Raw genomic sequence first — 12,884 nt, 5'->3', positions numbered from 1 at the left:
GCCGTGCCCCTCGGGCCGCTTGCGCGGCGTCGCGTTCAGCGTGCTCTGCAGCAGCGCCACGGCCGCCTGCGCCGCCTTTCGCGACCGCTTTTCGACCTCGAGCCGCTCCTCGAGGGCGTGCCTATGAGCGAGCGCCTCCCCCGCCTCAGACTCGCACCTCCCCCGCCAGCCTGGAGGCGCGCGGCGCACCGCGCAGCCCGCTCCGCCTCGAGAGCCGTCTCGAGGGTGCGCAGCTGCTGCTGGAGCGCCAGCGGCGCCGGCTGCGGCAGAGCCGCCGCTTGAGCCTGCTCCGCCGCCTGAGCCTGCTGCGTCACTCGCACTCCGACCCGCGCCGCCGCTGCCGCCGCCGCTGCCGCCGCCGCCGCAGCAGCAGCCGCAACCGGCGGTGCCGCCGCCGCAGCCGGCGGCGCCGCAGCAGTCACAACCGGTGGTGCCGCCGCAGCCGGCGGTGCCGCCGCAGCCGCAACCGGCGGTGCCGCCGCCGGCGGTGCCGCCGCCTCGCTCTTGGCTGCAGCGCGGCTGTCGGGGCACATGCAGTAGATGATCTTGTTGCCGCATCCGGAGCAGCTGGCGGCGGACGGCATCGACGGGCTGGGATCGCCGTCGCGCCCCCCCTGCGCGGCTGTCGCCGCTGCGGGAGGCGCGGCGTGCGCTTCTACGGAGGGCCGGCGACGGATCCGGTACGAGGCTGCGGCCTTGGGCGGCTTGGTCGGCGCTGGCTCTGAGGGCTGCTTCCCTCCCTGCTTCCCTCCCTGCTTCCCTCCCCCCTCCTCCTGCGACTCTTCCGCCGCCTCCGGCCTCAGACTGCGAAGCTTCTCAGGCCTCCCGGGCTTTTCTGGCGGCGGCGGCGGCTCGGGCTCCTCTCGCTCTCGCTCTCGCTCCGGCTCTACGTCCGGCTCTCCCTTCGGCGGCGGCTCGGGCGGTGCCTCGGGGCGGGGCGGCGGCTCGGGGCGGGGCGGGGCGTCGGGTTGGGGCGGCGGCTCGGGGCGGGGCGGTGCCTCCGGGCGGGGCGGCGGCTCGGGGCGGGGCGGCGGCTCCGTCGGAAGCTCTTCGGCGGGCGAGCGCGCGAGGCTGCCTTGGTCGCTGCCCGGTGGCTGGGGCTGCGGGCGGGCGGGCGTGTCGCCCCCCGCGGCAAGAGGCGGGTCCGGCGCCAGCTCGTAGGCACTCGGAGGCGGCAGCGGGACCTGCGGCGGAGCACGGGTGGCGGCGAAACGTGCTGGGGCGGGGGCTGGGGCGAGAGGGTTGGGATGGGGCTGAGGAGGACGGGAATGCGGCGCCTTGGCCGCAACCTTCTGGCCGGCGCAGACGTCGATGGGCAAGACGAGGCGGAAGGACCGTCCGTCTGGGAGGTCAGCCTGCATCGTCTCGCCCCGCACCATGTCTTGCGGCGCGATGATAGAGATCGTTTGGACATCGCTGACCGCCGCCGCCGGCTCGCCGCTAGCTCCCGCTTCCGGCGCTGCGGCTCGCACAACCGCCGATGCGCTCACATCGGCCGCCGCCGCCGCCGCAACCGCGCCCGTCCCTCCCGCCGCCGAGCCTGGCGCGCGGCTCGGCGCGCGGCCCTACAAGAGACGAGTGCAGCACTCGGCAGAGAGTCCGTCCTTTGCCAGGGGTGAGCCTGGCGTGCAGACCTCTCGCTCGTCCTCGGGGTGGGTCTCCGGCCCAGCGCTGCGGCTCGGCTGCACGCCCGGAGGGTCGCCTCCGCGGCTCGGAGGGGCGGAGTCGTGCCGCGCCCTCTTCGGCCGCGGCTGGTCGCTCTTCGGCCGCGGCTGGTCGGCTCGCGGTGGAGCGGCGGGAGCAGGCGAGGGCGCGCCCTGCCGTGCTTGAGCGGCCCTAGAGGTCCAACTCGATGCCGAACCTTCGGACCTGTCGCGAGTGAGCGCACGGCGCTGACCCCGGGCGGATTGGGAGCGAGGCGCAGGCGGGGCGAGTGCGCGCCAGGAATCGTTGATGCCGAGGCGCTGGACACCCTTCCCGCGGGAGGCGCGCCTCGCCCGCCCTCCCTCGTGTGGGACGATGCACGGGCCCTCGTGCGGCTGCGAGAGCAGGCAGCCCGACGTCACGAAGCACTGCCCCTGCGGCGGCGACGGCGGCGACGGCTCCTGCGGGGCGTCTGCGGGCCGCTTCTTGCCGCGCTGCTGGACGCACGCCGGGCAGTACCAGTCCCCCTCGGGCACGGTCGCGAGCGGCACAGGCAGGCAGGCGAGGTGGTAGGCCGAAACGTCACACCTGCGAAGGGCGCGTGAATGTGGCATTGCCCTCGGCCCACTGGTGCGAACGCCGCAAGCAAGCTCACCCGTCGCAGAGCAGGATCTCGTTGCCAGGCGCGGAGCGCCCGCTGCCGCATGAGACACATTTCGCCTCGTCGTCGTCCTCGGAGGACCGATCGCTGTCCATGTGCCGGCGGAGAGGCGAGGCGGCGAGGCCGTCTGTCTGTCAGTGGTCAGCAACCGATTTTTTCTTTTTTTTTTCGGCTCGGGTTTTATGGATCTGTGCGGAGCGGATATCCTTTGGCCGCCGAGAGCGTTGGTTCCTTTTTTTCATTTTTATGTCGGTGTCTCGCAAACTTTTACCGTATTCGCGCGCGCTCCTTCGCTCGAGATATGGGCAACTTGCGGCAACGCGGGCCGACGACGGATTCAGCGGCCGACACCCCGCGCACAATGGCCGAGAAGAAGCCGGTGCCTCTCTGGGCAAAAATATACATGTTTGTTGTCTTCGGTGCGCCCATTATTGTCTCCTCACCGCCATTATCGCTTTGGCACTTGCGCCGCAATCAATCCTCGAAAACACTATCCGAAGAGAACTCAACTGCGAATGTCTCTCACCGATGCACTTTTTGTCGCCTTTTGTATTCAGGCGGGCTTTCCTGGGCAGCCACCTTCTTGACGCGCGTCTATCTCCTGAGGACGCGGAGCGTCCCAGCCACTCCGAGCGACGTGCAGAGCTAGCGACCACTCGAGCTCTTGTGTTAGTTGTATAAGCTTTTTTGTGAACAACAACAGCAAAGTCACTCCTGGCCATGCAGGAGTACAGTTAGCGCGTCCGTCATATTGCGCGCCCGAGCGCGCTTCAGGCGCGCCCTCTCATTTGGACACTCGACCTCCGGCGGCGCCATCACCAGACCGCTATTGCGCAGCTTTCCCGCTTCGGCATGCTGCGCCGCGCAACCCCACAGCGCCGTGCAATGCGGCAGTGGGCGGCCCCACTGAACGTGCTTAAGCACGCCCAGCCCGGGGTAGCTTACTGTGATGCGCTGTACGGCATCTTTCGCTGCCACCTGAGGAAGGGGAGGATGACTCCAAGAGTTAGGACCGGCCAGAAAGATGTGGAATGGCATCGGGGATTTGGGGTGAGCGCGTGAGACAGACCGTCCCGTTGGCAAAGTACTTGTACATTGAGCGCCGATCGTAGATCGACCTTTTGCCGCAGAACTTGACGACGCCCCACGAGGGTAGGCTGCGCATGCCAGAGACGGAGCCGGTGTTGAACTCCATAAATAGGCCTTGAATCTTGCTGACCTGCAGAAAGCAGATGCTTGGGTGGGATCTTTTGAACTAACGTTGCCTCTGATGTAGAGCCGGTGGCTTTCGAATTCGAGACTATTTGAGCTCACCTTTGCCTCGTAGGACCGGCCGTACGCCCTTACCACGCCCTCGCCAAAGGCGGCGACGTTGGAGTTGGGAAGCGGGACCGTGAACACGACGCGAGGGTGGGAAAAGTTGAGACTGTTGAAAATGCCTGTGAATGAAGAGCTGGCACGTGAGCAACCCTCGTGCCAAGAAAATCCCAACCCCCAGAGAAATGTCACCAGGAAAGGCGTAGGTGAAAGTGGTCGAGTCGAGCGCGTAGAAGTAGCCGTCGCCCCGCACGAGCGGATGCACGCGGTAGGTGTTAAGGGCCGCAAGCCCTGGCGACACGAGGCTCGAGCACGGCATGGACTAATTGGGCTTCGAGCTAGGCCTATTATCTCGCGCACCGTGCCAATCGAGATTGCTCTCGGCGACGTCAATCAGCACAGCGCGACGCTTGTCTATGAAAGCGCCTGAGATTGCATCGAGAGTCGACCAGCGCGGCGGCCGATCTCGCCCCCCGCCCCCTCTCACAAACACGGTGTCCTCGAAACGATCAAAGCCGATGGCTAGCAGAGAGTGAAGGAGGACGAGTAGCGGGCGCGAGCCGACATACCTGCTGGCGCGGGCCACGGCAGGCGGCGCGAAGCATTTGATGCGGGCGGTCGGGCTCTCAGCGGTGTGGCTTCTCTGTCGCATTGCGGCTCACGTGTTAACGATCAGCTTCACAGAGTTGAGCGGCTCGTGGTCGGCAGTCGGCACTTGGGCAATGAACCGTGCCAGGTTGACGTCTTCTATCGAGCGGCGATGCCACTGGCAGCAGCGACGCCCACACACATCGTCCTGGCAGTTGCCGCTTTCAAAGCATGCTCCTGCAATTAGTGGGCCAGTTGTTAGGCGTTTGCATACGCACCAAGGACAGAGAGAATGAGGCCAGGGTGTTACTGGCTGTCAGGCGCCCGCTCTCTGCGAGCGCAATGCGAGCTGGGCGACAGCGGCTGGCACGCCTTTGCACGGCAGCTGGCGCCGACGCCACAGGAAGTACTGCTTCTGTCGCAGCCGTTTGCTCCGTTGCTGCCTGGGCTCCATGGGGGCTGACGAGGTCGCGAACTGCCAGGCGGCCCACAACCCAGCAAGTTTTGCATGCCCGAGCGGGATTCGGAAAGAAGAATTCAAGTTCCGTTTTCATTGCTCCAGGTTGACGTCTAGTGTCGGTCGGAGGCCCTGCTTATACCCGTCTTCTCGCATCTCGGAGATAGGGCGGGACGGCCGCGCTCGGGATCGCCGCCGCCCGGTCGCGCCGGTCGCGCGCGGCGCCACGACACAGACACACCCGCGGTTGTGACCAAAACGTTCACATACAGTATTCTCATCGTCACAGCGAGATAAACACATTTCCCCACACGGACCGCTAAATGGGCCATTTACTAAATCCGCTCGTATTGCACCGTGAAGCCGCACGCGCACCGCTTCGTCCAGAGGTCGGTCGCTTCGTCGTACTCCTCGTCCGGCGAGAAGACGTGCTCGTGCCTGGCGTGGAGGGGATACATGCGTGGGCTGCTCGCCCCCGGAGAGGCAGTGAGGCGGTGAGACCGCGCCTCTCCGCAGCCAGCTGCCGCACCGGCGGGCGCGCCGCCGCCTCGCCCGCCTTTCCGGCCTGCGCCTTTCGCCTCTGCTGCTTTGGCGCGGCGCGGCCTGCCCAAGAGGGGAGGGAGAGGGCAGATACGTCTCGACACGCGACTGTGCCCACGGTCCCCTCCCCGTACCCCTCCCCCGTACCCCTCCCCGTACCCCTCCCCGTACCCCTCCCCCTCGGACTCGGGCTTGGACCCAGGGGTGGCGGCAGGGCAGCCGGTGCGGACCCACGTGGTGGGCGTGGCGGACGAGAGAGGCGCGGGGTCTGGGCAGCAACATCTCGGAGGCGTCTCGGAAGGCTCTCGGAAGGCTCTCGGAAGGCTCTCGGACCGTTGCAGCGCGCCATCATCTGCTCCTCAGGCGTGCCGCTCTTGAGCTTGCGCTTGGCCTCGGCGCGGCGGAGCCGCTCGTCAGACCGCCGCTCCTTCTCCAGCAGCAGCGCCTCGCTCGACCCCCACGTCGCGAGCGCCAGCTCCTCCACCTGGTGAGCCGCGCCGGCCGCAGGGTGCGGTGAGGAGGCGCCGGGGGGGGGCGAGGAGGAGGCGCCCTCCGAGGCGGCGCCACCTCACCCTCCCACGCACCCCACACGAGGGCAGGCCGGGGCAATCGCTCCCTAGGCGTGGGGTGGGACCTCCTCTCGCCCAGCCGGCAGGGAGAGTCGAGCCCACGCCCCGGGCGCGCCTGCCGTCGCAAGTAGAGCCGCATGTCTCCGTACCGGGCGTCATTCGGGTTGGGCAGCCGCATGCTTCGCAGGCCGCCGCGCTCGCCGTCGAGCTGGCGGTCGCTCAGCAGGTACTCGTCCTTGGCGCGAGACTTGCTCAGCACCTGGTACCTGCCTCCCTCGCCACGGCCCGCCCGCTGGCAGTCGTAGCACACGCTGAGCCCAAACGCCTCCCGAAACTTGGGCTGGGCCCGCCCAGAGCTGCAGTCCACACAGGCGCCGCTCGTGCCGGGGCTGCCCGCTGCGGGAGTGCGAGCGGTCGGCTGCGGTTCAGCAGTAGCAGCAGCGTTCCCGGCGGTGGGAGGCTCCGGAGCGCTCCGGGCGCCGCGCTGCGCCATCGCTGCCAACGCATCCTCGACCGATCGCTCCTCATCGAGCTCCTCCTCGAGCTCCGCGAGAGCCGCCTCGCCCTCCTCGTCCACGAAAGCGTCCATGCCAAACTCTTAAAGGCTCCGCATGGGTACAAAGGATTTTTAAGGGGACACAGACATGTTATCTGCTGGCGCACTCTCCTCATCCGTCTCGCTGTCCCATTCGCTGCCACTACCGGTACAATCGCGGCATCCGGTCCTACACTCCCAGTGTGAGTACTGCTCGCGCGCGCACTTGCACATGTAATCATGATCTATTGGACAGTGAGAGCGGCACGGGTTTTGCATGTCCTCGCTGTCAAGGGGCGCAAAGTCCGTGTCGTAGGCAAGCAAGAATGTGGACTCGAGCACCAAGCAGTCACTGCATGTTTCACATCGGTGTAGCACCACGTGCACGTCGGGCAACGGCAAGTATACCTCCTCAGCTCCTGTCACGGGCACGATCTCCAGAAGCTTGTGTGTGTCGGCCGTTGTGAGAGGCTCTTGCAGGTGGAGGCGCTCAAGCATGCGCCGTGCAATCGTCTCCGATAGCTCAAACCTGCGTCGCGTTACCTGCCCGTATGCGTTGGGGGCGATTGCCTCCCGGCCGAGCTCGTAACGCGCATCCGGGTGCGGAGGCAGCAGCCGCACCCACGAGCCCACGCGCACGTCGCCTCCCGCCATCGCCTCGACATGCTCCGGCAGCGCATATGTCTGCCGCTTGACGAGGTAAAAGCTCTCGCCCTCGAGTCCCCAATGCTGCCATGGATGAAAGGCGACGACAGTGCCTAAGTGGTTCATGGCTCGATCAGGCTCGTCCTCCAAGTTGCTGCCGTGGTGCATGTCCACGAGCTGCCCGACGCTCGGCCACGGCTCCACCGCGTACGGCGAGAGCAGCACCGGCTTCTCATCCTCGCTCTCGTCGAGCAGCACTTGGTGGTGGTGCTTTGGCTCCGTGATTGCCACGCGGCCCGAGGCGTCAAGCTCCAGGCTCATGATGTGCCGCGGGTCGTTTGGCACCGGGTCGGGGAAGCACAGCTGGCCGCGCTCCAGCATGGTGCCGCACTGCCCAGCAAGTTCTCCCTCAGATACACGCACGCGCTGGGGCACGAACAGGAAGCGCTCGCCGAGCAGCCGCTGCTCCTCGCGCTGGCGGATGGAGGCAAAGCTCTCGCCAAGTGGCGGGCGCGCCTTCTCCTTGGCTTGGCGGCGGTGCTGACTGACGACTTGGCGGCGGCGGTTGGCATCAGCCTTCTTGGCCTCGGTGACCGCCTTCTTGCGCTTGGCCGCCCCGCTCTCATACTGCCGCTCGCTGCGCTCCCTCGGCTGCCTGTTCTTCTCGTGCTGTTGCCGCTGCCTCTTCGCCCGCTCCTTCATGATCGCAGCACGTGCGGTCCTCTCCTCCTCGCTCGCATCTGCCGACAGCTTGGGCGGCGGCGGCTGGTCGGGGTCGGCGTGGTCGATCGAGCCACTGACGCTCGAGTCAGCCATCCAGCCAATGGATCGCGAGCACCACTTTTTTCGGGGTGGCCCTGGCACTCGTGTCGGCTGTATGTGTCTATGTACGTGCGAAGAATTAATGTAGGGGGTGGGTACCATACGAAGTAAACTTCTCCTTTGTACGATAATGTGCGTACAGTGCTACAAGATTTTCGGAACCAACCCCTGATTCATCGAGTCGCCGCCCCTCCCCCGAGCGCGGAGAGGGCTTCGACGGCCTGTATCGTCCCGAAGATTGCCCCCGTCGAGGCCGCGACGATGACGAAGATGTTGACGCACAGCTCGAGTCGTCCCACGCCTCGCTCGCCACCAATGCCGCGCAGGCGGAGGCCAAAGACGCAAGGCATCAGAAACGCGGTGAAGGTCGAAGTGCATGAGGACACGAGGTCCACCAACGGGCCAAAGTGCTCTCTGGTGCGCACGAGGATGGCGACGCCGGTGGTGAAGACCACGAAGAGGCTGCGCAGCCCGACGCGGCAGAGCCGCGGGCACGGGCGCTCGTCGACGCCGAGGACGCGCTCTAGCGCAGCCTACGGCAAGATGCAATACGCGCTCCGCGCAAATGTGGGGCGAGAGTTGGCACCCCGCACCCCACGTCCGAGTCAGGGAGAGGAGCCGCAGCCATCAAGTGCACGGTCCGGCATGCACGAGACAGTGTGCGTGCGTGCGCGCGTGCGCCTCTGGCGGAGTGAGCACGAGGGGGTAGGTGAAGATCATCGGCAAAATGGTTGCCGCCTTGATGACCCGCATCATGGGCAGCTCGCTGATCTCAGGCGTCTCATACATCGGTGACTGCACCCCGCGCCCGTAGGTGGCGTACGCGACGATCACGAGGGGCACGTACAGGGCGAGGGCCACGACAAAGGAAGCCTACATATGGGTGGGCGCGGACGTGTGTTGTGAAGTGCCAGGGCGCGCGGCGAGGGCTGCCGCGCAGGATGCTCCTTGATCATCCGCCCAAACTCGCGCGGCCGCCTCATGCTGCTGAGCACGTCCGGGAGGACCGGGTGGCAGCCGTACGCGAAGCCAAAGCTCGCAAACGCCCCTCCGACCGATAGCGCGTCCGGCACGACGATGTCGCTCTGTGGCGACGTCGCCGGTGGGTGCCGTAGAGTCTGCGCGATGACAGCGCCGCACAGCGTCACGTTTATGCCCAGGTTGAGGTACGAGAGCACCGCCAGATCGCCGAGCGATTTGAGGAAGACGTGGAGCCACACGACCCCCGCAACAGCGAGCGCAGCGCTCGGCAGGTCGAGCCTGACAGAACATGCCGTGGACGCGTCACGGACTTATCATGGACGTGTGTGCAGGAGGAGGAAAGGATCGATCCCGCAGAGCCAGTGAACGTTGAGGGCAGCGAGAAGGTGGTAGATGGTCGCCACCATGAGCAGCGTCACGTGCATCTGGACGTTCACAAACAGCCGGCCGGCCCGCCCAAAGGTTGCCATGCCTATGTCGCCGTATGTCACCGGCGCCAGCGGCGCCGCTGGTGCGGGAGCCGAGAGCAGCGCCTCCTCTCGCGCCGTCCTGCGCTCCTACACGGTGCGGGAAGCGTCCCCAAGTGAGAGCCCCGTGTGTCGCCCTCAAACGCATCATGACTGTGGAATGTGCGTGGGCGTGCGTAGGTGTGACGAGAGCATGCGCCTGCACGAGCAAAAGCAGATCGCCGAGCACGCTCGCGGTGTAGCACGCCATTAGACCCATCAGGGCGAGCAGCGGCACGCCCAGCCAGCCAGACTGGCGCACGCCGTATGGCAGCTGCAGCAGCCCCGTCCCGAGGACCTGCGCGGCGGTGGCATCGGTGTGTGGCCACCCGAGCCATCTTTCTCTGCTGAAGCGTGCTGCTGGCTAAAGGCTGGCCCGTACCGTGCAAAGCACGTTGAACCCCGCACCAAGCGTAGAGCTCGTGCCAGCACTGCCAGTGCTTGCAGGGGCAGAGCCGGCTGCAGGCTCGTCGGCCGCGCCGCAATCCGTCGAAGACGCGGCACATGCGACCGACGCAGGTGTGGCGACGGGCGGTGGCGCGATAATGATTGGCTCTGTCATTGGGGTGCCAGCGGGCAGGCGGCGCGGGCTGCTGCAGACCGCGCCAGCGCGTGCAACTTCCGACTCTTCATGTTTCACTATCATCACCTCACGGGAAGATACGGGACGACGACGACGAGGGGGGGGGGGGGGGGGGCTTATTTGAACTTGAACACCGCAGAGCGGCACTCCTCGTATAGACCGATAGCATCTCTGTGCGATTGCGAGCACTCATCCACCCACGCTCGCGATCCTACATACTCAAATACATACGTACGTCATACCTGCATCTTCTAGCTAGCTAGGACACGAGCGGCTCCGCTCACAAGGTGACTGGTGAGGATACGACTACCACCAACGCGCTCGTGGGACGTGGCACCGTATAAGTGTGTGTGTGTGTATAAGCCCGCGCATTGGCGGTGCCCCAAAACGCCCCCACACCCTTCACGCCCTTTCTAACGTCTAAAGCTCTAACACACGAGAGCCTATAGGCATGGCGGTACCCTAGGTAGAGGGGTGTACTCTTGTGATCCCAGAGCGCAGACGAGAGCCAGAGGCATATCGCCGGCCGCGGCCTGGCTGCGCTCGGATCTCACCAGGCTCTCACACACCACGCACATATACCGACGCGCCGCCCGCGCGCCCGCCGTAAATTTTAGCGTCCGCACCGCACTCTCCCCGTTACCGCACATTCGCATCATTGGGTAGGCTGCTGGTCTATATAGGGTTCTCCGCACAACGCACAAGCACAACGTCAACGAACTAAACAAAAGTCGGCTCACAAAAAGTCAACCGAGGGGAGAGGACCGCGAACTCGAGCGAACGCCGGCCACGAGAGAGGACAATCCGTCTGGAAGCCTGCTCGAAGCCGGCACGCGCCTGCGCGGCTTCGGCTCGACATCCCCAGACTGATGAATATCGAACTGAAGAGTAAGACTCTGCACCAGGCCCGATCCTGGTCTACACGAGTGGGATGTGAGGGTCCTCGATCCCGCTGCGGCCCTTGTTCGCAAGCCACAGAGCGACGGCGAGCGCGGCGGCGCCCAGCGCGGCTAGGCCCACCGGCTGAAGCAGAGAGCTTCGCGACGCGGCGGGTTCTGCAGTAAGCGCCAAGCCCGTTTTGACTTTGACGAGGGTAGCGGTTGCAGCCGCGTGCTCCTTTGCCGCAAGCTCGTATGCCTTACGGGCCTCCTTCGAGTCCGCCAGCGCCGCTTCGCACACCGCCTTGTGTGCCTCGGCGTTCGACTTGGTGTTTGGGAACGCGGGCGGCGGCGACGGCCCAATGATGGTGTGGCTCGCAAAGACCGCTGCCGACCCGGCAAGGCTATGGTCAGCCTCGGCCTTGGCCATTCCCATCTGCATCCCAACCTTGGCGCCGCCATTCAGCGTCTTGGATCCCTTGGATGCGTCGAGCGTCAGCGCAGAGGTGATCATGTCCATCCCAAAGCCCGAGGCGGTGAAGGGGGGCGGCGGCGGCGAGGGCGACGGGAAGAGGTCCTGGATGGTATCCTTCAGGACCGGCACGGCCGCCTCCCCGCACTTGAGGGTGGCCATCTTGTGCGTCTCGTAAAGCTTGGCCGCGGCGGCGGAGAGACGCTCTCCGCTCTCCTTGTGCTCCATCTCTACCTCGCGGCTCGAGAGCTTCTCGGGCGGCACTGCCCCGGCGGCAAGGACGAGGAGGCAGAGCATGGGGTGGTGCAAATATAGGCGCCTAGTCGCCCTTGCCCCTCACGGCGCGGCTTATGAGCGCTACGTTTCAAAGTTCCAGAATCCTTTCCGGTTGCAGACGGAACGCACCTCTCCTTAAAATCCCTGTGTGGTGGCGGCGTGCCGTCCTCCCATCCCTCCCTTGGGTTGTGTATTTTCTTTCTTTCTTTCTGGAACGCGACGATCGGGTTTGCGATTTCTTTTCGGGTGGTGCTGCGCGCGCAACGCCCGCAAATTCGCCATGTCGATGGTTCAGCTTGAGCTGGACGAGAAGGACAAGGAGTCGTTCAGCGAAATGCAGCAGGGCATGAATCAGGCTCGGCAGGAGCTCGCGATGGTCGACGGCAACATGCGGAAGGTTGCGACTGAGCGGCGCGAGGCAGAGCTGATACTGGCGGAGCTTTCGGGGATGGGCCCCGACACGGCGGCGTACAAACAGTGCGGGAAGATGTTTATCCAGTCGCCCATCGACCAGCTCAAGGGTTCGCTGACTACCAAGGCTGAGCGGTGCCAGAAGGATCACGATGCGCTGAGCGAGAAGCGGAAGCACGTGACGGAGGCGGCAGGCAAGCTGCAGGAGGACTTCCAGGCGTTCATCAAGGAGCACCTCTACACGCAGGAAAAGTCATAGCGCCCCAATCTACTAATCGTTAATGGCGCGTTTACGTTGGGCGTGGAATCTCTTTTCGGTGTCTGGTTCGCGGGTTCGCACGCCGCTGGGCGGTGGGCGCCGTGTCTCATTGTACAGCTCGGCTCAAAAAAGAAAAATGTCCTCCACGAGTTGTAGCCCGCACGTCCGTAGAGCCCGCCATGTCGCTCTCGCGCCTCGGTCCGAGCCTCACAGCTCTTCCTTTGTAGCGCCGCCCTGCACCGGCGCCTCCCAGACAACGAGCCCGAGCGTGAAGAGGTGGCCCCGCACGGGCACGCCCTTCTCGACGCGCGGGGTCATCTCCTCGTAGGCGATGAGCCGGTAGCCCGCCGCGGCCGCCTCGCGCACCTGCAGCGGGAAACCGTGGGGGGTGGGCGCGAGGGGTGATCGGGGGGAGGGGGTGGAGGCATCCGCCTCACCACATACTCCTTTGTGTGTGCGAATCGGCCCGACGGCAGCAGCCTCCAGCCCGCCGCCGCCTCGTCGGCGGTGGCGCGCTCGCACGAGAACACGAGCGGTGCGCCTGAGGCGGCGAGACGGTGAGGCGGCGAGAGGGCGCTGGGGAGGGTTGGAGGCTGCCGGGGAGAGGGCTGGAGGCTGCTGGCGAGGTGCGTCCATGCGTCGGATGCCCCCGGGGGGGGGGGGGGGGGCGGGCGCACCGGCGGCACTCTGGGGCGCGAAATTGCGCACCAATGGCCCTTTTTGGAGGGGGGGGGGGGGGG

General features: G+C 65.9%; 6 protein-coding genes across 6 annotated transcripts in view; 1 reads left to right on the top strand and 5 right to left on the bottom strand.

Annotated features, from left to right (window-relative positions):
- Positions 1-1,836: 1,836 nt before the first annotated feature.
- EMIHUDRAFT_200162 (hypothetical protein) lies at positions 1,837-2,400 on the bottom strand (the record flags this gene model as incomplete). Its single annotated transcript, XM_005791986.1, has 3 exons — positions 1,837-1,861; positions 2,026-2,232; positions 2,300-2,400. The coding sequence occupies 3 exons, from the start codon at positions 2,398-2,400 to the stop codon at positions 1,837-1,839; spliced, it is 333 nt and encodes a 110-aa protein (XP_005792043.1).
- Positions 2,401-4,928: 2,528 nt separating this feature from the next.
- On the bottom strand, positions 4,929-6,365 carry EMIHUDRAFT_448894 (hypothetical protein; the record flags this gene model as incomplete). Its single annotated transcript, XM_005791985.1, has 5 exons — positions 4,929-5,105; positions 5,174-5,270; positions 5,541-5,691; positions 5,775-5,823; positions 5,926-6,365. The coding sequence occupies 5 exons, from the start codon at positions 6,363-6,365 to the stop codon at positions 5,003-5,005; spliced, it is 840 nt and encodes a 279-aa protein (XP_005792042.1). The 3' UTR covers positions 4,929-5,002.
- A 39-nt stretch (positions 6,366-6,404) lies between these two features.
- EMIHUDRAFT_200158 (hypothetical protein) lies at positions 6,405-7,772 on the bottom strand (the record flags this gene model as incomplete). The annotated part of the gene is made up of 1 exon (XM_005791984.1): positions 6,405-7,772. One exon carries the CDS (start codon positions 7,770-7,772, stop codon positions 6,405-6,407), a length of 1,368 nt encoding a protein of 455 aa, XP_005792041.1.
- A 179-nt stretch (positions 7,773-7,951) lies between these two features.
- On the bottom strand, positions 7,952-11,495 carry EMIHUDRAFT_97795 (hypothetical protein; the record flags this gene model as incomplete). Its single annotated transcript, XM_005791983.1, has 5 exons — positions 7,952-8,311; positions 8,478-8,651; positions 8,786-9,038; positions 9,472-9,563; positions 10,869-11,495. The coding sequence occupies 5 exons, from the start codon at positions 11,493-11,495 to the stop codon at positions 7,952-7,954; spliced, it is 1,506 nt and encodes a 501-aa protein (XP_005792040.1).
- A 259-nt stretch (positions 11,496-11,754) lies between these two features.
- On the top strand, positions 11,755-12,144 carry EMIHUDRAFT_200155 (hypothetical protein; the record flags this gene model as incomplete). Its single annotated transcript, XM_005791982.1, has 1 exon — positions 11,755-12,144. One exon carries the CDS (start codon positions 11,755-11,757, stop codon positions 12,142-12,144), a length of 390 nt encoding a protein of 129 aa, XP_005792039.1.
- Positions 12,145-12,351: 207 nt separating this feature from the next.
- Positions 12,352-12,884, bottom strand: part of EMIHUDRAFT_200154 (hypothetical protein) — a gene marked incomplete at both ends in the record, with an annotated part of 3,022 nt that continues 2,489 nt past the window's right edge. The window contains 2 exons of the mRNA XM_005791981.1: positions 12,352-12,510; positions 12,582-12,685. Of these exons, the coding sequence (XP_005792038.1) occupies positions 12,352-12,510; positions 12,582-12,685 (263 nt within the window). The remainder of the gene's footprint in view (positions 12,511-12,581; positions 12,686-12,884) is intronic.

Source organism: Emiliania huxleyi (genome assembly GCF_000372725.1).
Source record: "Emiliania huxleyi CCMP1516 unplaced genomic scaffold EMIHUscaffold_11, whole genome shotgun sequence".
Lineage (NCBI taxonomy): Eukaryota > Haptophyta > Isochrysidales > Noelaerhabdaceae > Emiliania > Emiliania huxleyi.
Note: the sequence above shows the minus strand (reverse complement) of the source record. Positions and strands in the feature narration are given on the sequence as shown.